The following is a 26,055-nucleotide window of genomic DNA, read 5'->3' on the forward strand; positions in this document are numbered from 1 at the left end:
TGAGCGCTGCCGAGCTGGCGCATCGCCTCGAGAGCCGCCCGGACGTGCAGGAGCTGCGTGATCTGGACATCATACATGGAGGCGACGGCGTGGCGCCTAGTCTGCAGGCCACGCAAGAGAAACTACAGCGCCAGATCAACTCCGACAAGGTGCATCAGCACCTGACCAAACGTCCGTCCGTCGAGGAGCTCCGCACTACAGGTGTGCTTGAGACGAGCGCCGAGCTGGCGCCGAGTCTCACAGCCACCGCCAAGAAGCTGGAGCGCAATCTGGTGCAGAACCAGGTCTCACACTTGCTCGAGTCGAGACCTGAGAAAGATGAACTCGTCTCGCACAATATACTGGAAGGTGAGACCGTCTGTCATGAGGTTTAAAGACGGGTTACTAACTAGTGTGTTGTTCCTTACTAAGCAGACCAGGACGCGGCGGTGGCGCCTGTACTGCAAGGAGCGAAGCACCAGCTGGAGCGTCAGCTAAAAGCGGATCAAATCGCGCGTCAATTGCGCCACAGACCGTCGGTGACGGAGCTGGAGGAGAAAGGCATCATTGACGGTGAGGAGGCAACTGCGATCAAGCAGCAAAGCGACTTCTAACGCGCGTTTAATGGACAATCTCTTCTGCTAGAGGGCGAGCTGGGAGAGGACGGACCGCAGAAGAAGCGCTCGCTCTCGCAGCGTGCACGTTACGCGTTGGCGCTCAAGGCTGCGAGTCGCATAGCAGCAGACAAATTGATCTCGGCAGAGGAGAAAGCGCGTCTAAAGGATTTGATTTTGAGCGACGATGAGAAGGTCGTGGCTGCACTCGAGTGCTACGAACTGGATGAAGATATCGAGGAAATGCTGGACACACTGTACCGCGTCGCTAAGGTGTCGGCGTGAGGGGCTGACGCGATGGGTGTTTGACTCTGCCATGACGTGCAGTGTGATCCGAGCCTGTTGTTGATTTCTAAATGAACGAAACTGTATACAATCGCGGCTTTCGTGTTGTCTTGTTACTAGGATCTCGCATCCATAAAGGCGTCAACTCCATCACGAAGGGCACTAATGAAGGACACAACATGAGCAATGATGACGAAGTAAATACTCAAAGAATCTTCCTCGTACCTGATCTGCAGCAGCGAGTCTATTACACCAAAGAAGCTGCGGTCTTCGAAGGGCATGGTTTGTGTGGCAGGCGGCTCAGGGTGTTGCAGCCACGCTGAGAAGAGCAAAAGATGTCCATTCATCTCCACGAAATCCTTTTGCAACTGGCCTACAGAAGGAGACACATGCGGTAGCGACTGCATTGTTTAAGCATCACAAGTCGTTAATGCTGACGTTGTCAACCTGCAAAGACGAAATCGTTGTCCTCAACTAACCTCCACCAGCGTGTAGCTTGAACGTGGGAAACTCTCCTTGTCGCGAGTCCTATAGCGTCAGCAATATAAGCTTTGGCATAAAGCGAACATTATAATTAAATCCGTACCAGCACTCTTCGTCCTTGAGTAGACCGTAGAGCTCCAGTACAGCTTGGTATAAGGCCTTTTGTCGCTCCTTTGATGCCTACACGAGTAAATTAGGTTGTCAGCACATGGATCTAAACTCACTTCTTAAGTGTCAACTCACCTCTTCAACGTTGACTGTGAAGAACCAGCCGGGTAGTTCTTGGCTGTTTATGCCTATCGAGCTCGCAACACCAGCAGTCTTGGGCTCGTCCGCCTTCTTGACACTAGAAGAAAGTGTCAGCGTTTCGAGCAACGACGCGAGTCTACAAAGAAAACTCAAGAGTTAGCGTATCAGTGTAGAAATAAACAACAACAGGCAACAATACCTTAAGTTGGAGCTGTTCGTCTTGTGCAGGCGTTGGAAGGTCGCAATTACGCAACATTCAGCCTTGTGCTGCGGCCAGGCCTTGAGCTGACACTCGCGACCGCAGAATAGAGCGGCATCGCAGTTGGAGCAGCGCTGTAGTAATGCAAACAGCACTACCAGTGAGAAGATTATAGAATTACAAAGAGCTACTCGGTGATTCACCTTAAGGCCGCTCACGTCCTCCAGTTTCTGGCGACAGTACTGGCAGCCAGTGCCGATGCTCCAGACTTCTCCACCATGCTGCTTAAAGTGCTCCAGCAACCGCATCTCGGCAGCGGCACTCGCTTCCTCGCACACCTGATCATACGTCGTGTTGTCGGTCATTGCGTCGATGCCACTCAAAATGCAAAAGGCAACTCGAAATGACATACAACATTCAAGTGAATGGTATAATCATTACCGTACGATACTTGTGCTACCTGAAAATGCTTCGTGTAAATGATACGTCGAAGTAGTTTGATATATTCTTAGTGTACACGTAGATGCATGTTAAGCTTATATACTTGTTGGCAATACTGGACTTCGTTATCCGCGGAGGAAGCTTTCGACAAGATGCGGGATGGCCTGGCAGCTGTCACACATGGCCTCTCGTGAGTGCGGCTCCATCTTGCTGCTTCGCGCCATGTCCACGAAGGCGTTGCAGAATTTCTTGAGCACCTTCTTTCGGCGCTCGACACTAGTGACCAGCTTGACGTACATACTCGGCTGGGACAGCGAGTACAGGATGAAATGCATGTACTTGCTGCAATACTTGCAGATGTGCCCGTCCTCGTGCTTGCGTTGTGCGTAGATCCAAGCTTGGTAGCGCAGATCAGCGAACTGGGAGAAACGGTGCAGCACTTGGTAGTCAGGCCTCGAGGCGTTGGCCGTGGGCGTGTTATGCGTCGGGATGCGCGACGTGTGATGCAGCAAGAAGACGTCGACAGCGTAGTAGACGACGTCATGGCGAACGATGGTATGGTTGATCTCAATGCGGTCAATTGTCTCCAGGAAGGAGATCGGGGCTGCAGCTTTGGAAGACAAAGTGGGCTCAAGAGGCACGGGGGTCAAGTGCTGAAGTGGCTGCAATGTTGACATGTACGGGAAGCTTGGTGAAAGAGTGAAGGCGATTTTCTTTCTCGAGGGCAAATTGCTAAGTGGTCCGCCTAAACCAAACTGAAGCCATTTCAAAGACAAGCCCAGCGAGCTTCAACCGACACTGTAACGAGAGTGGTGCATAGTTGAGTGTGGGAGAACTTCAACTGAGACGCAACAACGCGTTAATCGAGCAATTACAATGGATGCTATTGGCAGCGGACGCCTAGAATGCTCACTCGAATGCTCATTCGTCGGTCTTGACGATGAAAATGTTCACAGCGAGTCGCAGTTCTACAGTAGTTCTAAAGGGTGTATTCACATTGGCGATCGATACGCCTCAAAGCGCATATCTTTGACTCGAGAATGACCTTCAAGTCTCACCACCGGCTAACTCGTCGGCAGCAACTGAGGCCGGACTCGACGTCTTATTGCTGCCTTGAGTTTTCATAGTCGCCGGCCCTCGAAGGCAGCCGCTTGAGTGCTGTTTTGCGCCTGACCAAAGACAAGCCCAACAAAAGTGTTTTGCGTCCGTCTCATTGCCAACGTGTATGAGCGTTTCCTCTCCATACGTGAACTAATACGTGTACTTCGGTATATGAAGATACGATCAATAACTTCTTATCGTCCAGCCCTGACAAACCCAATGGCCATCTCGCCAGGACGTCCTCTCTGCGGCAATATATCGAAATATACCTGACAAGCATCCGACTTAGCTCTCCAGTGGAGAGTCTCTACCACCTCACATTAAAGTACCAGATCTTGACAATGGACTTCACTTAGCATAAATTGTCGAGGTTCCTAGCTTAATATAGGGCCTGGCACCTCGACTACAAGTAATGAATGGTTCCAACTTCTATCGCGTGTCAAGCTTTTCGGAAAACTTATTTGTACCAATTTTGACCGCCTTAAGAAAAAGGCACTGTGATATTTAATGATGAACAAGCATAGAATATTGCAAATCGATGCGACTTCACAGGTGGTGATCGTTTCGCGGGTCACATTTTGCGGCACCACACGACAATCTTGCAACACCTGCAGCATGAGCGCCACCCGCTGTCGAGCTCATTAGCCAATTTAACGCGAGCAATCTATACGGCAACAAACTCCAAGGTTTAACCCGCAACCAAGTCGCAATGTCTGATTCGCCCTCGCTGCAGCAGCCGTTTGACCAACCTGCAACTCCCACCGCCGCTACCCGCACTGGTGTTGTCTCGTTCCTGGACCGCTTCCTCACGCTCTGGATCCTTTTAGCGGCTGGTCTGGGCCTTAGTCTAGGCCAGATCGACGCCATTCAAGACTTCATCGACGACACCACCGTGGACGGCACCAATGTCCTCGTGGGCATTGGACTCCTCGTCATGATGTACCCGCCACTCACCAAGGTGCGCTGGAACCTCGTGCACCGCATCTTCGCTGACTGGCGCTTGCTGCTACTTACAACAGTGCAGAACTGGGTGCTGGGCCCCTTTGTCATGTTCTTCCTCTCCTCGGCTTTCTTTAACGATGACGCTGGCTACATGACGGGACTCAGCCTCGTTGGTTGCGCACGTTGCATCGCCATGGTCGTAGTCTGGAACAGTCTCGCAGGTGGAGACGCCGAGTATTGCGCTGCTATCGTAGCCATGAACTCCGTACTCACAATTGGACTCTACTCTCCTTACGCTGGGCTATTCATCAACGACCTCCCGAGTCATCTGGGCATCGATTCGAGCACCAAGATCCATGTCGCTATGGGCGAAGTAGCCAAGAACGTCGGTATCTACATGGGTGCACCATTCGTGGCAGCTCTATTGACGTGGTACACGCTCACCAAAGTCAAAGGCACCACCTGGTACTTCGACAAGTTCACACCTCGCATCGGCGTGTTGACGCTCTTGGCTTTGCTCTTCACGATCATCGTGCTCTTCGCCTCACAGAGCACACGCATATCGTCAAACCTGGACAAGGTTATTTACGCTGCAGTACCGCTACTCATCTATTTCATCTTCATGTTCGTGGTATCTTTCCTCATGAGTTGGTGGCTCGGTGCAACATACGAGCAGACAGTCTCGCTATCCTTCACAGCTGCCAGTAACAACTTCGAGCTGGCGCTCGCAGTGGCCATCGCGTCGTTCGGACTCAAGTCGGACCCAGCACTTATGGCTGTAGTTGGTGCTCTCGTCGAGATCCCGACAATGCTCGCACTCGTGTATTTGGCCTTCTGGCTCCGCGAGACGTTGTTTACATCGACCAAGATGGCCGATGAGGCCGCTGTGCTGGACGCAATGGAAGAGGCCGACGACAGCGTCACTGGTGTCTACGCCAAGAAGACGGAATTGTAGTACCAAATTCATTTGCTTACTTGTCCTTAATTAGCGTCCTGCTCAATGAGATGTCTAACTTGTGTGATACATGCAGTCGGTTTTAATAAATGTATGGGGAACTCTACCAGGGTCAAACGCTTTTCTCAATGAACAACATGCCGCAAAGAAATCCGGATGGGGAGACTCCAGCGACCAGTTCGGTGACGGCGGTGTCCTGCCACGAGTTCGTGGCAGGTGAAGGTTCCGGTTCGTCGACTTCGTAGCGGATTCTTGCTACACGAGGGAAGGCTTTTGTCATGGCCTGTTTGATCTTTGAAAAGTGCTGACACTGTTTCCGGATGTCGGAGGTCAACGCTGCTACGAGCCGCGAGGCGTCTCGATACCCGAGTGTGTTGATCTGGAGATGATCCAGCGTCGTCCAGTAGGAGCAAATGTGGCGAATGATGATATCGCCGTGGCGACGTGCGACGTTGGACGTGAAGTAGCCACTGTACGGGATCATGTCCTCTCGCATCTCGTACGTACGTCGATCGATCTCCATCTGATGCATTCCCTTCTCTTTCCAGTCTGGGAGTTTAGCTTTCACTGCTTCTCTCCACTCACTTATCATCTTGGCTACTTTGGTCTGGTATTTCTCCACCTCCTCAGCATACAGTTGACACACCGCGCAGGTCACTTTGCCTGTGTCTACATCCACGTGCATGTTCTCCCAATGGAGACCGAAAAGCGACGTCAATTTGCCATTCTGAGTCCCCAAAGCCCCACTGATTCGACGTGCAACATCCTGTTCAGCGGCGTCCTGTCCGTCTTTCTTTTCCTTGTCTTTACTCTCGGGTGGATGCAGTCGAACAATCACGGGTCTGGCAGTGTACACTGTGGCTGCGTATTTAAAGGAAATGTAGCTCTGAGGGAGCAGTTTGGTCACCATAAAGTCGATTATGGACAGCAGAGGAACATGTTGCCATTGGGGTGTATCTCGCACTGTGTCCTTCCAGTAGGTGAGCTCTTTACCCGCGGCTGTGCGCACGTGACAGTCTTCCCAGACATCTGTGGGCCCTGCGTCCTCCTCCTCGTCCCAATCGCTCTCCAGCAGACGCTCGCCTGCCTGCCATGCCGGCGTTAGATGCCACCAGTCGGCGGCGCATTTTTGGTGGAAATGTTGGGCGTAGCGCGTCTTCTCCAGTGCTGTCGCCGTCAACACACGGTCATATTTCAGCCAGCGACTCGTATTTAGCAAGTTGATGGCCTCGCGTAGATCAAGAAACTCCACCAGCAGCATACACGGCAGCCGGAAGAACTCGCACTCGTCGCCAGAGTCCGAACGGCCACGCCTCATTATTGCGTCGATACAAAGTGTCAGCACCGCATGGAAACAGGGAAACTTTTTATTGACCAATTAAAATGCTATAGCGATATTTTAATGAAAGTCCAGTTGGTTCGCCAAAACCCAGCTTTTCGGATTTGAGTGGGTGGGTAATGATTTTTTTGTGGGTGGGTGGGATAAAAAACTGGGTATTATCTGCTGGATGACGTCATTGATACAATTATAAAAAACCTGTGTCACCTCAGAGAAATATGGAGATGCTGTAGGGTGGTTAAAGAAAATATAGATGCATATAACCTGCTGTAGGGTGGTTAAAGAAAATATAGATGCATTTAACCGAGTTTTGGGGCGGTCCAAGGGAGAAATGTGCTCTAATGACAACTGGTGGTGGTTGGGGTAGCTCTCTTCAGCTGGTTAACCGAAAGCGGGTATTGTAGCAAATGACCCGCTTAAGTTGACGGCGCACTGAAGATGCATGGGCGAACGCATCGAGTGCAGGTAAAGCCAGTCATGGTACTTGCGTATTGCGTGCGTCAGCTCTATCGTTCTTTCTTTATTTTTATAAATCCAGAAAACCCAGCCTAAAAAAAGAGTGGGTGGGTGGGTCGTTCAATATACCCAAAACCCAAAAATTCCAAAACCCATTTTGCGAACGCTGTGAAGGATCATCACTCTTGACCCATGGCGTTGGCGATGACGGGGTCTTTCGGGCGCGTCTTGTCGGCAGCGATCCCCACGAACACGGGGAAGCGCGGATTCCCGTCGTTCGTGAGCTCTTGGCACTTGTACACAATGATGCTACCGATGGCGGGAGGCTTGTCGCGCTGCTGGTCCGACAGTCCGCTGGCTACTTTAAACATCTTACCGCTGGACATGCGGCAACGCAGAGCACCCACCATACCCACATACTTCCCCTTGCCGTCTTCGTAGGCGAGCACCTCCGCCTCACCGTCGTGGAATCTCTTGATCTTCAGCAGAGACGATGATCGTCCTTGCGCGTACTTGCTGCCGGGCTCACGGATCATAAGGCCTTCACCTCCAAGCTTCTCGATCTCATTGAACACTTCGTCCAGATGTTCGAGAGACTTGCACATCGTGTGCTCCACCCACTCAATGTACTTCGACGAGGCTTTGGTCACGACGTCCTTGGCGTGTTCCATACGCTCTTCGAACTTTTGCGTCTTTAGACTCGGAGCGTCAAACACTTTGTACACGAGTTTCTCCCAGTGTTTTGAACCCTGTGTCTTGGCAATCCCGACAGTGAACTGGAATGCGCCTCGACCTCCAAAGAGCTCTCCGTCCAGATCCACATCGTCTGGAAACCCAGCAGTGAACCAACTGGGTGCGGGGTATTCGTAGCCTAAACGTGAGAGGAAAATCTTCTTGGACGAGTCCCAGAATGCACGTACGCCGTCCAGTTTCTCGCTGATCCACCAGCCCACCGGGTCGTCTTTTTCTCGCTCCCATTTCATAGCTAGAAGGACTTTTGGCGCTGTTGTCTTAGCTACGGCGCGAGAGCTGCCCCCGCCAGCGGACGCAGTGCCACGAGGAGCTGTAGCCGAGCCACGAGCTCGCATCGTTTCGAATTCTTCGCCAAGAAGCTGCTTCAAGTGCTTGCAAGTCCGCGACGTGGGTGGATGGCGCTGGTTTCTCCACGCTGGACAGCTGCATGAATAGACCATCCCAATACGCTTCACGATGTACGTCGAGCCCGATGCGCTCTTAACATCGTGGAACGTTCCGTCCACCAGAAGCTGTTTGGGTTTGATCCCATTCACAGCCCCAGTCACCTCGTCATACGCAACCTCACCGTCACCATCTTCACTGACCTCTATACTCTCCTCAACAGTTCGTTTCTTGCTCGGTCTAGCAGAACAATTCGGTACCTTAGCCTTGGCTGAAATTGCTGCAAGTTTTTGTTCCCACTGACTCCTCCGTCAACACCGTGACACCCAACTTCTCCGCTTCCTTTAGCTTTTGCCCAGCCTTGTCCCCACATACCAGGAACGTCGTGGCCTTGGTCATTCTCGGCTGAACGCGGAACCCTTTCACTTCCGCTTCAGCTGTCGCCTCCTTCCTACTCTGCTTTGTCAACGTCCCAGTGAACACAACCACTGCAGGCTCTTCCATCACGGACGGTTCTGTGTTGTCGTCGACGCGGGCTTTTCTCTTCTTCGCAATTGCTTTCAGCGATGGAGGCGCCATCTCCGGCTTCTGCAGTTGGCTCTTTTTCTTCTCACCATCTACTGAGCCTGTTGCCGCCAGTTTCTCTCTCCACTCCAGCTCTGTCAAAGTTGCCACACCCAGTTTTTCGGCCTCTTCCATCTTTTTGGCGCCCACTTTGGCTCCGCAAATCAAAAAGCTCGACGTCTTTGTAAGACGCGCCCCCACAACGTAGCCATATTGCTCAGCTTCTGCGGTTGCCTCCTTACGCGGCTGGCAAAGCGTCCCGGTAAACACGACAATGCTCATGGTAAGGCTAATTTAGAAATAACGTTGAAGTGTAAGACTCGAGTTTACCATCACTCACAAAAAGTAGTTGCATGTGCATTTTTCAGGAAATTCCACTGTGCGTACTTTCAGGATACCGGTATATCGATTCATTAGTCATTTAGCAAATTTTGCTAGTCACGATGGCGAGCTCGCGTCCTGCAGAGACCGCGGACAGTGCCACGTCGAAATGGATGAAGATGATCTCGTCCACGTTCCTCGGCGAGGGAACCAGCTCTTCCCTCTTCGGCCGACGATCATCCGGGACAACAGGAGGTAACGGTACCGGCGTTTCACAGGAATCACTCGGTCGCTGGGCCAAGCTACGTGCCGAGAACGGCCTGGATCCAACGCCAGAGCTCAAGATCGCGCTTGTCGGAGGGTCCGCGGTGGTATATACAATCAGCTTAACTGTCCGTCGAGTGTTTGGCTTTATACCATGTTTTGACTCTGTCGTTGATGCTGTGCAGGGAAAAACGAGCATCGTGCGACGTTGGCTCCAACGCTCGTACCCGACAACATACTCACCTACCGTTGGAGTGGAGGTGAACACAATGGCATACAAGCATCGCGGCCAGGAGCTGTTGTTGCAGCTATGGGATGTCTCCAGTGCCGAGGTGGACGTCAGTGCGTCATCGCTGCACTCGCTACTTTGCGAGGATCTGGACGGCATCTTCTTCGTGTTCAACGTGCACCGTGTGAGCTCCATCGCAGCCATCGACAAGTGGCGTCACTGTCTGTCCAAATATTTTTCCCCTAAGGAGACACCATGCTTCCTCATCTCGCACAAAGCTGACTTACTCCAAAAGCGCGTCATGACCAGCGACGACATTGCTGCGTACGCAAGAGTGAGGTGAATTGGCTTTTCATTATTACGTCGAGTCAGAAGCTCACTGGAAGCTTTAATTTGTGGCCCAATAGGCAGCAGGCTACAAAGGCTGGATGTGGACGGTAGGCAAGGCGAACTTCGGCGAGAACGAGAAGAATCCTCCTGTGCGAGAGGCGCTGGAGCGGATGGTGGAGTTTATCTGCAGAGATCGCATTGCGACCGAGCACATTCAGCTTTCACGTTTAGCAAGGCCATTGGTGAGATACTGACTAGAAACCGATACGAGGAGGTGAAAACCTGACGAGCTTTTGTGCTTATAGGGTATTCTGGAGACGTCTGGTAACCCTGCGCCACTGGAAATCATTCAGACTGACGATGCGCTGCATCATTTCTCGACGTCTCTACTGCGAATCCCCACGAAAGCCATCACAACACTTCCACGTGATGAGAACATGATGCCAATCAACGAGGAGCTCACTCGGGAAGACAACGAGGAGAAGAAACAAGACGAACAAGTCTCTGCTGCATTGCGCACTGGAAAGCGATCTGCGTATGGAGGTAGCTGGATTCTGGGCAACGACAAAGGAGTATATCTACGCGCGACCAATAGCAGTCTCCTTGGAAACGACGAGACCGACGATGACGCGGAGTCAGTGGAGGAATTCCAGTTCCCGTTCTCTAGTGCTCGACAGCTCCACGAAGAGGAGGATGCGGCCGCTGCAGCTGAGTCTCGAAGACGTGAGAAGGAGGAAGAAGACCTCGAACGACGCAGGGAAGAAGAAAAGGCCGAGCGAGATCGACGCAACGACCAGGAGGCGTGGCATTTCTTCGCTGGCAGCATCAGTCGAGCCCACGCTGAAGCGCTCCTCGAGTACGAATGCATACTACTAAACCTCCTCGCTTGCTCGTACTAACGTATTGCTGCGAATCCTTTTAGAAATCGAGAGCAAGGCACGTTTTTACTTCGTCGGAAAGATGCCCAGACGCTGGTTTTGTCATATTTGGGTCCAGATCATGTGCACCACGTGTTGATTGAGTTCTCCAATCGGAGATACCACATCGGCTCGTCCAAGGTAAGCGTGTCGTTTGTACTGACGACACCTAAGAACAATTTTTAACAGGGTTTTGTGTCTTGATAGGCTTCTCAGGCGACGTCGTTTACTACACTATGGAAATGTCTGCGAAGTGTGCGACGTTATGCTTATCGTGGCCTGGTTTTTAGTCGCAACATGGATTTCAGTGTCGTGAACAAGCAGCAGTTGGTGGTGGAGGACGGTAGCATCGCATCGGGAAGCGCCACGGACGCCACGACGCCAACTGCCGCACCGACGACGCCAAGCATTTGGCGCACACGAACTCGAAGCGGATCGAACAGCTCGTCGGGCGACCGCAGCAATAGCAGTCGGCACGCATCTCCCACCACTGCACCTTGGAGAGCGCGTCACACTTCAGGACTGCAAGCCAACCAGGAGCAAGTGAGAATTCCACCCCAGACCCGCATTGACGAGCTGAGTGTTGAATTCTACGAGCATTTGGCTCAGAGACTGTCGTATTTGGCAGCACAACAGAAGACAGAGACGCCTGAAGGAGGTGAATTGTGTCACTGTTATGTTGAATTATCTTGGTGGATACTGATGGCTACTTTTTGGTAGATGGCGATAACAAGAGCGGGTTGGCCGAGAACATTGCTCCTCTCCTCGAAATGGTAAGCGCAAGAGCAGGAAACCTGGAGCTGGGCGGTGTTTTTAAATAAATGAAGTTGATTATGGTGTCTAGGTGGCACAGGAGAAGAGCGAGCAGCGCCAGGTGCGCGGAAATAACGCCGAGACTCAGTGGCGCCAGCTTGTTAAGAACATGGAGGCCTGGAATCGCATCGTTATGAATCTGGTACGTGTAGCCATGACTGTTGTTGTTGCAATTGCAGAAACGTTGATGTCTTCTTGGCTACAACAGGAGCTCAGCACGCTGCAAATGGCTTAAGTCTTCTGCCGCAAAAAAAAAAATATGACAGCGTCGAACGTGAAGGTTGAACTTAATATAGCCATGTTCGCATTTTCAATTCTGAAGTTCTATATTTAGCTGCTCATTTTAACTTGCGTTTACTATGGATCGCCGTCTATGATGCCTGACTTCAATCTTGAGTATTTGCGGCCACAACGACCGCAACCATGAGCATCGAGGCGGAGGAAGCGCCACTGCTGGTCGGTGGAAGCTCCTGCGGCTCTCCTCAACGCTCACGCACCGCCACATCTCCACTGTCGGATGAAGCCGCGCTAGAGATGGAGCTGGGACGACTGCAGACTCAGTTGAACGAACAGGATGGAGGCAGTAGACGAGCTGCTAAGACACGCACTAGAGTCAATAAAGACCAGCGATCAGAGAGCGGGGCGACTTCTGTAGTACGAACCATCAAAACTGCGGAGAAGATCTCGGTGGCGGCGGTGGTAGTGCATCTGCTTAAGGGAAACATCGGGCCAGGGGCAATGTCGTTACCCAACGGCTTCTCCAAGACAGGCATCTACGCAGGCCCCGTGCTCTTTGTCATCGTGGTGAGTTGGCTACACTGTTAGTAGTAGTGAAAGAAGAAGACGCTAATGGTTTGAATGTAGGCTCTTGTGTCGGTGTATAATATGGACTTGCTGCTACGATGCAAGCAGTTGGTGAGCCCGAAAGCTCCCATGTCATTTGGCGACGTGGGGCGGGAGATTCTGGGCCCTAGAGGGAAACTTCTGATCAACGTCTTTCTGGTCGGTACACAACTAGGAATCTGCTGTGTTTACTTCACATTTGTAGCTACAAACATCCACGTCGTGCTTCCCGGCAGGTGAGATTGTTTTAATTACGATGATTGAATCTCTGTCACTCACCGCTACGTTATTGCAGTCTGCAGGAAGCCATCAATGAACGACAACTCATATTTGCTATTTTCCCTGTATTACTTATGCTCTCCTGGGTACGCACACTGCGTCGTATCACTCCGTTCTCGAGTCTCGGTGCGTTAACCTACTGCATTCTCCTGTGAGTTATCGTCTACTGACTGCACCGATGAATAGCCAACTTGGCCGTGTTGTCGGGTATCATTATTGTATTCTACTACTCCATTGACTACTGGAAACACCCCAAGACACCTCGAGAATCGAGTCTGCTAGTGGATTGGAGCAAGCTGCCTGAATTCTACGGCACAGCTGTGTATTCCTTTGAGGGAATCGGCCTAGTGCTGCCTATACAGAACGCAATGGCCGAGCCTGAGCGGTTCCCTCGTGTACTAGCACTTTGTATGGTAGCAATCCTCGTGCTCTTCCTTTTTATCGGCGAAGTGCCAACTATCGCCTTCGGTCGGATCGATAATGGCAGCATGACAGCAGTGCTACACGATTACTGCGAGGGATGGCTAGTTACTATGGTACGTCGCTGTTGTGTGACGATACGTCACCTTTGATACTCAATTCCTTACCCGTTTGTCTTGTAGGCGAATGTCGCGTTGGCTTTTGCGTGCACGCTCTCGTTTCCGATTCAATTCTACCCCGCTATTGACGTTCTGGAGCGAATGTTGCGGCATACGTCTGTGATGCGTCCTGCACCTCCATCTGAACCTGTTCTAGTGACGCTGGAGGCACGGAGACGTCGCAAGGCTCGGAAGAAACAGCAACATCGCTCGCTTCATGGAGCTGAAGGTGGACTAGACTACGACCGCGACGATCGCGAAGTAGTGCTGTCTACCAGCAGCCACAATAGCCGTCCACCGTCGCTTTTTTCGCTGCAAACGATGCGTCACTCGTTCTCTCCGATGGCTTCTCCAGCCGCCGTCGCAGCTGCTTCCAATTTGTCTTCAACGCGATCAACAGCGAGCTGTTTGGAGCGATTGGTGTGCAACTTGTCGCCGTACGAATGCAACCGCACACTGTTCCGCTCCATGCTGTGCACGAGCCTCATGATGGTCGCAGTCTGCGTGCCGGACGTGGGTCTTCTCATCAGCCTCTTCGGCTCCGTGGGCTCAAGTATGCTGGCGATCGTGTTGCCTCCCGTTCTCTATCTTGTGGCCAAGGGATCGACACTGTCCTTACCCTCGCGCATCTTCCATTGGGGAATTGTCGTCTTCGGTATCGTTGGAATGGTAGCTGGCTCAGTGCAGGCCATGCGCCAGGTCATCGACTCCTTCAACTGACCTGCCCAAGCCGGTGAAACCCTATTGCAAACCCTACTGCAACTTGTACATTTATTGAATCTTAAGTCATCGCCAAAAAGAAAAAATAGTAATTTCACTTGAACCTACTGAGGTCGTCATTTTTTTCTAGTTAATCCCGCTTCATCCTTTTTCTGGTGGCTACTGAGCGATACGCCTGGCACTTGCTTCATTCACACTTAATGTTGCGATAGATGCGCTTAGTGAACACGCTGCTGCCGAGGTATCCGACAGTGCCACACATGATGAAGAACGCGAAACAAAAGAGGCCCCTACAAAAGTTCACACAAGTTCGAGGTAAAGTTAGTAGTCACCCCATGCAGTAACCAATAGAAGCGTTTAAAACTTACATGTAGCCAAAGTAGAAGCAAGTCTGCAGGAAGCCCGACATGTTGGTCTTGAAGAAATAGAAATAGATGGCGTACACGAACACGTAGAGAGCGGTGCTGCCTGCAGCTGCGAAGGAAGTCCAATGCCATCGGTAGTTCTCGGCGTTCAGCAGGAAATACGTGCACACGATGGTCACACAGAGCGTCACGATCGTCAGGATGATGAACACCAGCAGCATAAATCCGTAGACGTAGTAGAACTTGTAGTTCCAGAACGACGCAAAGATGAAGTACATCTCGATGAAGATCGAGCCGAACGGCAGGACACCCGTGAGTGCAATGAGCACTGGCGGACGCAGATACCAGCGCGCTTCGGGGACTTCACGCGGGAACTTGTTGACGCGACACGGGAAACCGGCCTTCGCAGCGCCGTGACGACCCAAGATCGTGCCCAGAACGGCCAAAGGACACGACACGAAGAACCACACGAGCACAACCTGCACGATGGTCACGAAGGGGATAGCATACGTCGTTCCGTAGAACACAGCCAGCGCATTGATGAAGAACACAGACACAAATGTGACAGTGGGGAGCAGCGCCGACGATAGACACATGGCACGGATCCAATCTTTCGACACGCGCGGGTAGAAGAACTGGTGGTAGAACGCCCCACTCGCGTATCCGTTAGCCAGTGACGAGAACGCGTAGACGGTGAGGCCCACTGAGACGATACCACCAGGCTCAATGTAGAGCGACGACCCGATCGCGATGAGCATCAAGCAAGCCGACAGCACCAGCAGCTGCGCACCAGTCCCCACCAACGCCGTGAACAGCAACAAGTAAGGAGGTGCACGGAACACGTCGCCATGCAATAATTTCCACCCCGAGTTGGCGTCGTCTTTCAAAAGTGACGACTTCCCGTCCATCATGAGCTCCTCAGCGTCATCCTCTGCGAATCTTGCATAGTCGTTCTTAAGTGTACGCAGCAGGATGAGCGCCACTAGTCCACAGAGGAAAATCACCATCATAAACGAGTTAAAGATGGAGAACCAGTGGATCTGGTGCTCGAAGAACTCGTCCTCCAAGTAGCGATCGAAGCGATCTTCGAACGGGATGGACGTCTCGGACCACACAACTTCGTAGGTGAAGTCGACCTGCTTGTTCGACGCGATGGACGTCAGCACGTCGGAGTAGGTCAAGTTGACGTGGATAATGTGCGGTCCGTTGTGAGATATCGAGTACTTTTTGTGTGTGTACAACACGCGTGTCCCCACTGGGAATTGCTTAAGGTACTCGACGTCGTCTGTGGGTTTCATGACCTTACCCACGAGGCCCCACACAGGCAGATCGTCCACACTCATTTGGTACCAGTAATGTTCGTCCACTGCGGCGCCGAATTGCAGCGCGTCGGCGTCTGTCAACGTCTGCTCACAGAGCTTCGTCTTGGGGGAATTGACACCGAATTTAATCTGCTGACCCGAATTTAACAGCTCGTTGCCTTCCAAGATCTCACCGATACCCAGTGCATGCGCTTCGGGATCTTCGGCGCCGGGAGCGCGACAGAAGGGCAGCGTATTGTACGTGTACGTCTCTTGCGGGTTGTTGAATGGACCGATCTTGTTCACCCAGACGACCACTTCCTCGCCTGGAGCGTACTGTGAGGAGATGAAAGTATTAGCAACATGCAAATGAGGTCGGAGCTTATGATGGTAGACGAACCTCGTGCGTCTCGACGTCGGCAGAGACGTACGGGACCAACGCAGCGACTGCCAGCGCTACGAAGCGCGACCATTTGCTCATGGATACAAATGCGACTGGAGACGGCGGGACTCGGCTGATACGAGAAGCAGGAGAGCGAACCTCGTCACACAATCACAACTCGGGCTCTTTCCACGCGTAACGCAATGAAATGACCAGTGACCTTGTCACTAAAGTGATGAATGACGTTGGCATGGTGTAGCTCACACAATTATACTTTTTAAAACTTCAACATGCAGATCACATTACGTGGTACTTTATTATTAACCCCTTGGTTCCCGGAAAAGTGTATCGAAAACGCTTAAATATATGTCGTATAATACGACATAACCATGTCACTTGTGATTTGTATTTAGTAGACTTTCCACTTGCGGGAAGGTATCAAGTTTGAGCAGGTTGTTTTAGCAATGTCGTAAATTATACACCTTTCCAATCACCACATTGCACTCAATCTCGTAACTTCCTACCATACCACAACAGAGACAGTGGAAGATGGTACAAAGAGCCGCCTTAGAATCCTATTTGATAGTAAAAGGTGAGTCAAAAGGTACATCAATTCAAAGAAGTAAGCATTACGATTTGACATATGCTAACACTCATCAGCACGTCTGCAGACAGTATCACTTCGGCTCGCTCTCATTCTCATTATCGACGTTTTCAGCAGCATCACGAAGGTGTAGCTCCCGGCGCGTTTCTCTTTCGTGCTCCAGCTTCCCGACCTGGGCGTCGCAAGACGACCCTCTTCCCCAAGGTACGTGGAATGGCTTGACCGCAGTCGAAGTCGTCGTGCCAAATCTCGAAGCATGTCTTTGCAGTTCCCTTGTACGGACGACAGATCTTGTTACACAGCCAGCATTTTGCTTCGTCGACGGAACAGCGCTCGCAGAAGAAGGTCGTCGCAAACGACTTCTTCTTTCTGTCCATTCGTAGAAGAGCGCAGACCTTGCAAGACCTTTGACGACGCTTCTGAACTCCGCTGACGGTTACCCAGTCCTCAGACTGCTGAACCGTGTGCGTAATACTGACAGGTGCACGCCTGCGAGTCTGACCAGTTTGTGGTGGCGTTACAGCCACATTGGCGAAGTCCCCAGCTTTTAGCTGAAGGAGCTGGTTCTGGAGGACACCAAACCACTCTCCGCGCGTCATAATCGGTGTTCCCTTCATTGTTGCAGCTTCCTTGTGCGAAATGTAAGAGTTCACCAATACTAAATCGATAAAGCCTAAGAATAAGCTTTTGTAGTATTTCTTGAACTTGGTTGACAGTTGTAGAGAGTAATTTTGAAGGCGGAGTTGATCGTGCACATCAACTCCGCCCATCCAGCGCTGGTAGTCTGTTACAGCGGCCGGACACGGTACTGTGATAGGTCCCACCTGCTTCACTTTCCGGTTGATTGTCGAAGGTGTCATTACAGAGCCTGTGCACAAGTAGTGCACAGGCTTGCGGTCCCACCAGTGAAACACGATCATGCTAGGTACCGCAACGGACCGAGAGAAGGTGAAGGACCCAAGAGGGATCCTAGCTGGCCGCGACTGTCGCTTCTCAACGATGTTCTTGTCCAAACCCAACCGGTTGATCATGATAGTGCCAATTACGTAGATGCTCATGCCGAGAAGCTCGATGACAAGTAAGACGGACGAGTAGAACCGGTCGACAACTACTGCATGCCACGCGTGTCGCGAGTTCGTTCCAAGCACAATCTTCAGATTTTAATGACCGCTGCAGCACCGGTCTTATGATCAACTGAGTTGTCTGCGCCGTCACTGACATCTCGTTTTCCAGCGTAAACTTCGAATCTAAAAAGGTTACGACATAAACACTTATATTTAGCAAAACACGTCATAAGTTACGACATAAATAAAAACAAGTGAATGTACCTGTGGCAATAAGCAGTTCTTGAGTCGCAGACCATGAACATCTTGGACCCGTAGCGGTGAGGCTTGTCCGGCATAAACATGCGGGCTGTGTTCCGATTTGAAGTAGAAGGCAAAACACCTTCATCAAACGAAAAAACGGCTTGGAGAGACCATCCCGTAAGAAATCGTTGCTGTATCTTGTCTACAACAGGCCTGAGCTTCCATAGCTTGTCACGTGTTCGCTCGGCCTCGTTGTCAACAAAGTGTAGGTCGCGCATGATGTCTTGGCATCGATTGCGAGCCATGAAACGACCAAAGGTGCCTGCTGGCACCGCACCATCCTCGACCATAGCCCAATGCGCTGCAAAGCGGCGCTTCTGTGGACACAGCATCCGTGCCACAAGAAGACCAATAACGTGCAGAATCTCGTGGGTTTGGTAGCCAGACTTTGACTTCAAACGACGTCGTATTTGCTTCACTGTATCGCGACGACTTCCCACTTGCTTGGCTTGAATAGCCTGAGCACGTCTGTCAACTTGCTGAAGGCCGTACCTATTAGTCTCTACGTTAATATTGACTCACAGTGACTTGGGCATGAAGTAGAAAAATGTTTGAATAGGGGAGTGACTGAGGTCACATAGCTCGCGAACTGGATGAACGTCTTCATAACTGAGCCCCGAGTACGCGGCCACGCCTTCTTCAAACACCGATGGCACAGACGCTCACTCCATTGCACGTAATCGCTCCTCGCGCTGCTTTATAGCACGCTTGTCAAGCGCATTTCCACCAATCTGGAGCGAAGCCACGAAAGCTTCGTCCATATACACAGCATCGTTTTCAGACAAGACGTCATCATCTGCATCTCGTTCACCGCGATCTGCAGGCTCTGCTATCTCGTCTTCATCAAGTACTCCTCCGTCGCTCTCACCGGAACTGAAACTCTCGTAGGAGCTCATCTTCTCGTCCTCCGGTACGAAGTTGATGTCCTTCTTCACATGAGCGCGTGGGCGCAAGACGCGGTCTGCAGTAGCTGGCACAATATCTTGCTCTGTCTCGCTCTCTACCCCAGACGCCTCCAACAGCATATGCAAGCTTGCAGCCGCATCTCGATGTGATTCATCAGCGTGAAGGTCGCTAAGCTGCGTGACGAATGCCCTTGTCACCACTGACTGATTGAGCTCATCGTCCGACTCGCTCGACGAGCCGAACAACGCGTTCAGCGTTTCTTGAGAAAGCTGAGCGCTCGTGTCAATCCGCGACAACCGAATGGCCTCGTCCATCGAGGCTTGTGTAGCTGGTACTGGACACGTGAGTGCAGCACTAGATTCGCTTACCGTCTTTTCGTACGCTTCCGCCACCTCCACATCTCCTACCTCCTTACTCGCCGGACTCTCATCCACAACGCCCTTGTCTCCGATGTCTACGTCGTCTACGTTCTCACTCTCGCCCAGCAATCCCGACTTCAGAGCGTGTGCGACTAGCGCGCTCTCACCAATGAGCACGCTAGCTCCATCGGGGCTTGTGTAGCTCCACTCTCTCGCGAGGCCGCTTGGTCTTTTTGATGTCCAGCCTACCGCCTTCAGCTGCCTCCAGAAATGGCGAAAGTCGATGTCTCGAGCGACGGTGGCAACGGCGGCGGTCATTCCGCGTTTGCTGGACCGGATGCGCGCCATCCGGCAAATTCTGGAATGAGTGGTCTTACAGGTCCCGTGGCTGGGCGCGGGAAAATATCCAGTGGGAACTGATTTTCTGCACCCCTTTCCCTGTCTTGTTTTTGGATTAACCCCAGTTACCTCTTGAACCTTATTATATTTTAAATGACTTGGTAAAAGGTTATGTTCCGATTTGAAGTAGAAGGCAAAACACCTTCATCAAACGAAAAAACGGCTTGGAAAGACCATCCCGTAAGAAATCGTTGCTGTATCTTGTCTACAACAGGCCTGAGCTTCCATAGCTTGTCACGTGTTCGCTCGGCCTCGTTGTCAACAAAGTGTAGGTCGCGCATGATGTCTTGGCATCGATTGCGAGCCATGAAACGACCAAAGGTGCCTGCTGGCACCGCACCATCCTCGACCATAGCCCAATGCGCTGCAAAGCGGCGCTTCTGTGGACACAGCATCCGTGCCACAAGAAGACCAATAACGTGCAGAATCTCGTGGGTTCGGTAGCCAGACTTTGACTTCAAACGACGTCGTATTTGCTTCACTGTATCGCGACGACTTCCCACTTGCTTGGCTTGAATAGCCTGAGCACGTCTGTCAACTTGCTGAAGGCCGTACCTATTAGTCTCTACGTTAATATTGACCCACAGTGACTTGGGCATGAAGTAGAAAAATGTTTGAATAGGGGAGTGACTGAGGTCACATAGCTCGCGAACTGGATGAACGTCTTCATAACTGAGCCCCGAGTACGCGGCCACGCCTTCTTCAAACACCGATGACACAGACGCTCACTCCATTGCACGTAATCGCTCCTCGCGCTGCTTTATAGCACGCTTGTCAAGCGCATTTCCACCAATCTGGAGCGAAGCCACGAAAGCTTCGTCCATATACACAGCATCGTTTTCAGACAAGACGTCATCATCTGCATCTCGTTCACCGCGATCTGCAGGCTCTGCTATCTCGTCTTCATCAAGTACTCCTCCGTCGCTCTCACCGGAGCTAAAACTCTCGTAGGAGCTCATCTTCTCGTCCTCCGGTACGAAGTTGATGTCCTTCTTCACATGAGCGCGTGGGCGCAAGACGCGGTCTGCAGTAGCTGGCACAATATCTTGCTCTGTCTCGCTCTCTACCCCAGACGCCTCCAACAGCATATGCAAGCTTGCAGCCGCATCTCGATGTGATTCATCAGCGTGAAGGTCGCTAAGTTGCGTGACGAATGCCCTTGTCACCACTGACTGATTGAGCTCATCGTCCGACTCGCTCGACGAGCCGAACAACGCGTTCAGCGTTTCTTGAGAAAGCTGAGCGCTCGTGTCAATCCGCGACAACCGAATGGCCTCGTCCATCGAGGCTTGTGTAGCTGGTACTGGACACGTGAGTGCAGCACTAGATTCGCTTACCGTCTTTTCGTACGCTTCCGCCACCTCCACATCTCCTACCTCCTTACTCGCCGGACTCTCATCCACAACGCCCTTGTCTCCGATGTCTACGTCGTCTACGTTCTCACTCTCGCCCAGCAATCCCGACTTCAGAGCGTATGCGACTAGCGCGCTCTCGCCAATGAGCACGCTAGCTCCATCGGGGCTTGTGTAGCTCCACTCTCTCGCGAGGCCGCTTGGTCTTTTTGATGTCCAGCCTACCGCCTTCAGCTGCCTCCAGAAATGGCGAAAGTCGATGTCTCGAGCGACGGTGGCAACGGCGGCGGTCTTTCCGCGTTTGCTGGACCGGATGCGCGCCATCCGGCAAATTCTGGAATGAGTGGTCTTACAGGTCCCGTGGCTGGGCGCGGGAAAATATCCAGTGGGAACTGATTTTCTGCACCCCTTTTCCCTGTCTTGTTTTTGGATTAACCCCAGTTACCTCTTGAACCTTATTATATTTTAAATGACTTGGTAAAAGGTTGTGTTCCGATTTGAAGTAGAAGGCAAAACACCTTCATCAAACGAAAAAACGGCTTGGAGAGACCATCCCGTAAGAAATCGTTGCTGTATCTTGTCTACAACAGGCCTGAGCTTCCATAGCTTGTCACGTGTTCGCTCGGCCTCGTTGTCAACAAAGTGTAGGTCGCGCATGATGTCTTGGCATCGATTGCGAGCCATGAAACGACCAAAGGTGCCTGCTGGCACCGCACCATCCTCGACCATAGCCCAATGCGCTGCAAAGCGGCGCTTCTGTGGACACAGCATCCGTGCCACAAGAAGACCAATAACGTGCAGAATCTCGTGGGTTTGGTAGCCAGACTTTGACTTCAAACGACGTCGTATTTGCTTCACTGTATCGCGACGACTTCCCACTTGCTTGGCTTGAATAGCCTGAGCACGTCTGTCAACTTGCTGAAGGCCGTACCTATTAGTATCCACGTTAATATTGACCCACAGTGACTTGGACATGAAGTAGAAAATGTTTGAATAGGGGAGTGACTGAGGTCACATAGCTCGCGAACTGGATGAACGTCTTCATAACTGAGCCCCGAGTACGCGGCCACGCCTTCTTCAAACACCGATGGCACAGGCGTTCACTCCATTGCACGTAATCGCTCCTCGCGCTGCTTTATAGCACGCTTGTCAAGCGCATTTCCACCAATCTGGAGCGAAGCCACGAAAGCTTCGTCCATATACACAGCATCGTCTTCAGACAAGACGTCATCATCTGCATCTCGTTCACCGCGATCTGCAGGCTCTGCTATCTCGTCTTCATCGAGTACTCCTCCGTCGCTCTCACCGGAGCTGAAACTCTCGTCGGAGCTCATCTTCTCGTCCTCCGGTACGAAGTTGATGTCCTTCTTCACATGAGCGCGTGGGCGCAAGACGCGGTCTGCAGTAGCTGGCACAATATCTTGCTCTGTCTCGCTCTCTACCCCAGACGCCTCCAACAGCATATGCAAGCTTGCAGCCGCATCTCGATGTGATTCATCAGCGTGAAGGTCGCTAAGTTGCGTGACGAATGCCCTTGTCACCACTGACTGATTGAGCTCATCGTCCGACTCGCTCGACGAGCCGAACAACGCGTTCAGCGTTTCTTGAGAAAGCTGAGCGCTCGTGTCAATCCGCGACAACCGAATGGCCTCGTCCATCGAGGCTTGTGTAGCTGGTACTGGACACGTGAGTGCAGCACTAGATTCGCTTACCGTCTTTTCGTACGCTTCCGCCACCTCCACATCTCCTACCTCCTTACTCGCCGGACTCTCATCCGCAACGCCCTTGTCTCCGATGTCTACGTCGTCTACGTTCTCACTCTCGCCCAGCAATCCCGACTTCAGAGCGTGTGCGACTAGCGCGCTCTCACCAATGAGCACGCTAGCTCCATCGGGGCTTGTGTAGCTCCACTCTCTCGCGAGGCCGCTTGGTCTTTTTGATGTCCAGCCTACCGCCTTCAGCTGCCTCCAGAAATGGCGAAAGTCGATGTCTCGAGCGACGGTGGCAACGGCGGCGGTCATTCCGCGTTTGCTGGACCGGATGCGCGCCATCCGGCAAATTCTGGAATGAGTGGTCTTACAGGTCCCGTGGCTGGGCGCGGGAAAATATCCAGTGGGAACTGATTTTCTGCACCCCTTTCCCTGTCTTGTTTTTGGATTTACCCCAGTTACCTCTTGAACCTTATTATATTTAAATGACTTGGTTAAAGTATTGCTTGAGCCATTTCCTAATGTAAGTCTCATTATGTCGTAACTTACGACATAGCAATTTCGTTGTCGTAAGTTACGACGTTGGGAACCAAGGGGTTAATTATCCTCAGGGGATTTTTCTTGCGTCCAAACATGGTGCATATATGTTTTTTTTAAGAGGAGCAAGAGGATCACTGTCGTTGTTCAGATTAAAGTTTTACAGTGAATCTATCTGTCTTTATTAACAGGGAAGCATGGGAATTTGCGGAGATTCGGCATAGCATCCATAGGTGTAAACGCATCTAGAAACTCACTGTTCGGAGATAGCCAATCATCCAGCAGCATGCCTTCCGTAAACGCTCCTTCCGTGTCTGCTGGGTTGTACTGGTACTCACTCTCTGGATTCAACGACCACATAAATCCACCGGCGTACTCTTTTTCCATCAGCACTTGGATCGTCAGATCCGTCGTTCGCTTCGTCGTCTTTTTGGGATGAGCGTCTTTAGTGTACAAACCTGCAAATTCCCCCAAGAGCAGAGCATACCCTTTGTCGTCTGCTAAGTACCCAAACATGTCATCCATCGTCCCCTCCACACGTGCAAGAAGATCTTCATCTGATAGCTCCACATACGTCGAGAAGTCCGATGTCGTTCCGTCCCCATAGAAATATCTCTGTGGGGCCACAGCAGTGGTGTAGTAATGAGGTGCCCACACTACTTTGTTCTCGATTGTGAACTTGGGTTGAGTATCCCTTGCCTTCTGCAGACCACCACCCCACCAGTCGTAGTAGTCGAGTTCCTCACCACCAATCGTGACTGTATGTGTGGACACTACACCCTCCACGAAGCCCAGCCACTGGGGACAATTACCGTGCATCACCTTCGCTATTTTCTCACACCCCGCCACGAAATCGTCGTCGTCTCCAGTCCCCCACGTCGCTTTCTCCGGCTCATTCTTCAGATCCAGTCCCATGACGTTCCAGTACTCTTTGCCACAGAGGTTGGACGACACGATATCAACAGCACTAAGGAAGTCGTCCTGAGTCACACCGAGATCTTCATCGAACCATGTAGCGCCTGACTTTTTGTTCGTGAGTCGGTGCATACTAATCAACACACCGACATTGCGGTAAGCGAGAGACTTGACGAGTGTCTGTAGAGTGGAGATGAAGTTCGACCCATTGATTGCGCGGTTGCTCGAGAGATTGATCACACCTTTCTGAGGCGAATTGTTGTTGAGAATATTCTCGACAGAAACCGGTAATCTCACTGCGTTAAAGTTGTGTCGTGCCAAGAACGCCGCGATCTCGTACTGTTTGCAATAACGAGGGTTAGAAACACTCTGTATACTTCGACAGAGCACAAAATCAAGTCACTCACCGCTGTGGTGCCGTTGTCAGCGTTCTCCCAAAGTCCGAATGGAACTGCAAGTGCTGTCTCCATACCGAACCAGTTGACGCCCTTGATTTGAATGGGAACTTCAGTCCCATTAGCTGCAACCGCCACGATCTGGCCGTTCTTGCTCTGATAGTCGGGCATCTCACACGCTACAGTGCAGCTATACGTTAGGGTGTCTTTTACTAATACGATATCCCTGTTGCAAGATTAAACAACGTACTGACGCTGGTATCGTACGACTTTGGGTTTCCGACTTGTCCGTCATCCGAGATGATGATGTTGTCGTCCGTTTTGCCGTCTTTAATCGAGCGCTTGCCTGCCACGTGCTGCTCATAGTCCATCGCACGTGCTGTGCGTGCTTGGTATGTGTCCATTGCTCCTTTCGTAATGAGAAGCATGGCGACCGCGACAATTGTGAAAAGCAGCAGCAATCCCGGCCATATCTATGTCATTTAGTTCACACAAGTCTCGTCAATTTCGGCACCTCCTCGTAGCAGTCTTTGCATCATTCACGCACCCTGTACTGCCCCTTGTAGTCGGATTCTTCCTCTGATTCGCCTGACTTCCTGGCTATTAGGACCATGTTCTGAGACGGATCAGCCGGATACTTGTGCGTGAATCGGTCCTTGTCCGAGTAAAAGGCTGTCGCTGGCAACGTGTGTCTATCGACAGGAACGAACTCGTTCCGAACGACCTCGGTCCCAATCTGCCACGGGGTCATCGGAGTCGACAACCGCCCCCCAGGCCGCTCCACCACGAGACTAACACGATGGTCTCTCATCGTCGTCGCGAAATAGTTTGTTATTCTATTCGAGATACACCACAGCCACGAAGAAGTAGCGATGTTCCGGCAGTGATTGACAACTGACACTCGGGACAGCTTTTACGCAATTCGAGAGTGCCATCGTCCGGGGCTTCTTATCGCCGCCTGTCACTGCATGTGCCACGCAGCCACCAGAAGGTGTTCACAGCATGTCAAGTGAGTGTTGAACTGTGGGCTTAATAGTTATATAAATATCATTCGTACATTTTGTCAAAAGGGGTTATTTGATTCTACATGTAGCTGTCTTTTAGCCCGAGCAATGTTGGGTCATCACTTGACGTGTTCATGTATTAATATAACACTTAAGTAAAGGATGCAGGCTAGCTAAAGCGATGGGACAGGAAGACATTTGGCGAATTGAGGCGACTGACGGTGACGGCGCGAATGCGCTGATGCTGTTGCCGGTTCATGTGGTATTGCATGTATAAAAACGAAAAATGTCAAACCCAGTATCTATTAGAGGCTAAGAGTATTAAAGTAATCGCGGGGGGGGGGGGGGGGGAGGGGTGATACTGGCTAAATAGCACAAGTAATGCTCAGTCAGACTATTAATACAAAACAGGAACTGAAGTA

General features: G+C 51.6%; 10 protein-coding genes across 10 annotated transcripts in view; 4 read left to right on the top strand and 6 right to left on the bottom strand.

The window, feature by feature from the left end:
* The window catches only part of PITG_08601 (uncharacterized protein), a gene marked incomplete at both ends in the record, with an annotated part of 1,233 nt that extends 355 nt beyond the window's left edge, over window positions 1-878 (top strand). The window contains 3 exons of the mRNA XM_002903916.1: window positions 15-348; window positions 415-552; window positions 625-878. Of these exons, the coding sequence (XP_002903962.1) occupies window positions 15-348; window positions 415-552; window positions 625-878 (726 nt within the window). The remainder of the gene's footprint in view (window positions 1-14; window positions 349-414; window positions 553-624) is intronic.
* Window positions 879-994: 116 nt separating this feature from the next.
* PITG_08602 (uncharacterized protein) lies at window positions 995-2,185 on the bottom strand (the record flags this gene model as incomplete). Its single annotated transcript, XM_002903917.1, has 7 exons — window positions 995-1,040; window positions 1,104-1,279; window positions 1,358-1,406; window positions 1,465-1,541; window positions 1,605-1,746; window positions 1,810-1,943; window positions 2,013-2,185. The coding sequence occupies 7 exons, from the start codon at window positions 2,172-2,174 to the stop codon at window positions 995-997; spliced, it is 786 nt and encodes a 261-aa protein (XP_002903963.1).
* A 190-nt stretch (window positions 2,186-2,375) lies between these two features.
* On the bottom strand, window positions 2,376-2,927 carry PITG_08603 (uncharacterized protein; the record flags this gene model as incomplete). Its single annotated transcript, XM_002903918.1, has 1 exon — window positions 2,376-2,927. The coding sequence occupies one exon, from the start codon at window positions 2,925-2,927 to the stop codon at window positions 2,376-2,378; it is 552 nt and encodes a 183-aa protein (XP_002903964.1).
* A 1,133-nt stretch (window positions 2,928-4,060) lies between these two features.
* Window positions 4,061-5,248, top strand: PITG_08604 (Arsenical Resistance-3 (ACR3) Family; the record flags this gene model as incomplete). Its single annotated transcript, XM_002903919.1, has 1 exon — window positions 4,061-5,248. One exon carries the CDS (start codon window positions 4,061-4,063, stop codon window positions 5,246-5,248), a length of 1,188 nt encoding a protein of 395 aa, XP_002903965.1.
* Window positions 5,249-5,360: 112 nt separating this feature from the next.
* PITG_08605 (uncharacterized protein) lies at window positions 5,361-6,566 on the bottom strand (the record flags this gene model as incomplete). Its single annotated transcript, XM_002903920.1, has 1 exon — window positions 5,361-6,566. One exon carries the CDS (start codon window positions 6,564-6,566, stop codon window positions 5,361-5,363), a length of 1,206 nt encoding a protein of 401 aa, XP_002903966.1.
* Window positions 6,567-7,222: 656 nt separating this feature from the next.
* Window positions 7,223-9,026, bottom strand: PITG_08606 (uncharacterized protein; the record flags this gene model as incomplete). The annotated part of the gene is made up of 5 exons (XM_002903921.1): window positions 7,223-8,359; window positions 8,402-8,420; window positions 8,485-8,617; window positions 8,664-8,675; window positions 8,795-9,026. The coding sequence occupies 5 exons, from the start codon at window positions 9,024-9,026 to the stop codon at window positions 7,223-7,225; spliced, it is 1,533 nt and encodes a 510-aa protein (XP_002903967.1).
* A 163-nt stretch (window positions 9,027-9,189) lies between these two features.
* On the top strand, window positions 9,190-11,755 carry PITG_08607 (uncharacterized protein; the record flags this gene model as incomplete). Its single annotated transcript, XM_002903922.1, has 7 exons — window positions 9,190-9,436; window positions 9,515-9,892; window positions 9,966-10,130; window positions 10,194-10,744; window positions 10,811-10,946; window positions 11,013-11,470; window positions 11,650-11,755. The coding sequence occupies 7 exons, from the start codon at window positions 9,239-9,241 to the stop codon at window positions 11,753-11,755; spliced, it is 1,992 nt and encodes a 663-aa protein (XP_002903968.1).
* A 286-nt stretch (window positions 11,756-12,041) lies between these two features.
* PITG_08608 (Amino Acid/Auxin Permease (AAAP) Family) lies at window positions 12,042-14,038 on the top strand (the record flags this gene model as incomplete). Its single annotated transcript, XM_002903923.1, has 6 exons — window positions 12,042-12,422; window positions 12,483-12,624; window positions 12,667-12,697; window positions 12,757-12,866; window positions 12,927-13,276; window positions 13,343-14,038. The coding sequence occupies 6 exons, from the start codon at window positions 12,042-12,044 to the stop codon at window positions 14,036-14,038; spliced, it is 1,710 nt and encodes a 569-aa protein (XP_002903969.1).
* Window positions 13,330-16,282, bottom strand: PITG_08609 (endomembrane protein 70-like protein, putative; the record flags this gene model as incomplete). Its single annotated transcript, XM_002903924.1, has 3 exons — window positions 13,330-14,328; window positions 14,407-16,040; window positions 16,105-16,282. The coding sequence occupies 3 exons, from the start codon at window positions 16,183-16,185 to the stop codon at window positions 14,226-14,228; spliced, it is 1,818 nt and encodes a 605-aa protein (XP_002903970.1).
* Window positions 16,283-23,490: 7,208 nt separating this feature from the next.
* On the bottom strand, window positions 23,491-25,440 carry PITG_08610 (cell 5A endo-1,4-betaglucanase; the record flags this gene model as incomplete). Its single annotated transcript, XM_002903925.1, has 4 exons — window positions 23,491-24,573; window positions 24,642-24,808; window positions 24,880-25,102; window positions 25,177-25,440. 4 exons carry the CDS (start codon window positions 25,438-25,440, stop codon window positions 23,491-23,493), a joined length of 1,737 nt encoding a protein of 578 aa, XP_002903971.1.
* Between the last annotated feature and the right edge of the window lie 615 nt (window positions 25,441-26,055).

The sequence above is a fragment of the Phytophthora infestans genome, genomic scaffold, assembly GCF_000142945.1.
Source record: "Phytophthora infestans T30-4 supercont1.13 genomic scaffold, whole genome shotgun sequence".
In the NCBI taxonomy this organism is placed as follows: Eukaryota; Oomycota; class Peronosporomycetes; order Peronosporales; family Peronosporaceae; genus Phytophthora; species Phytophthora infestans.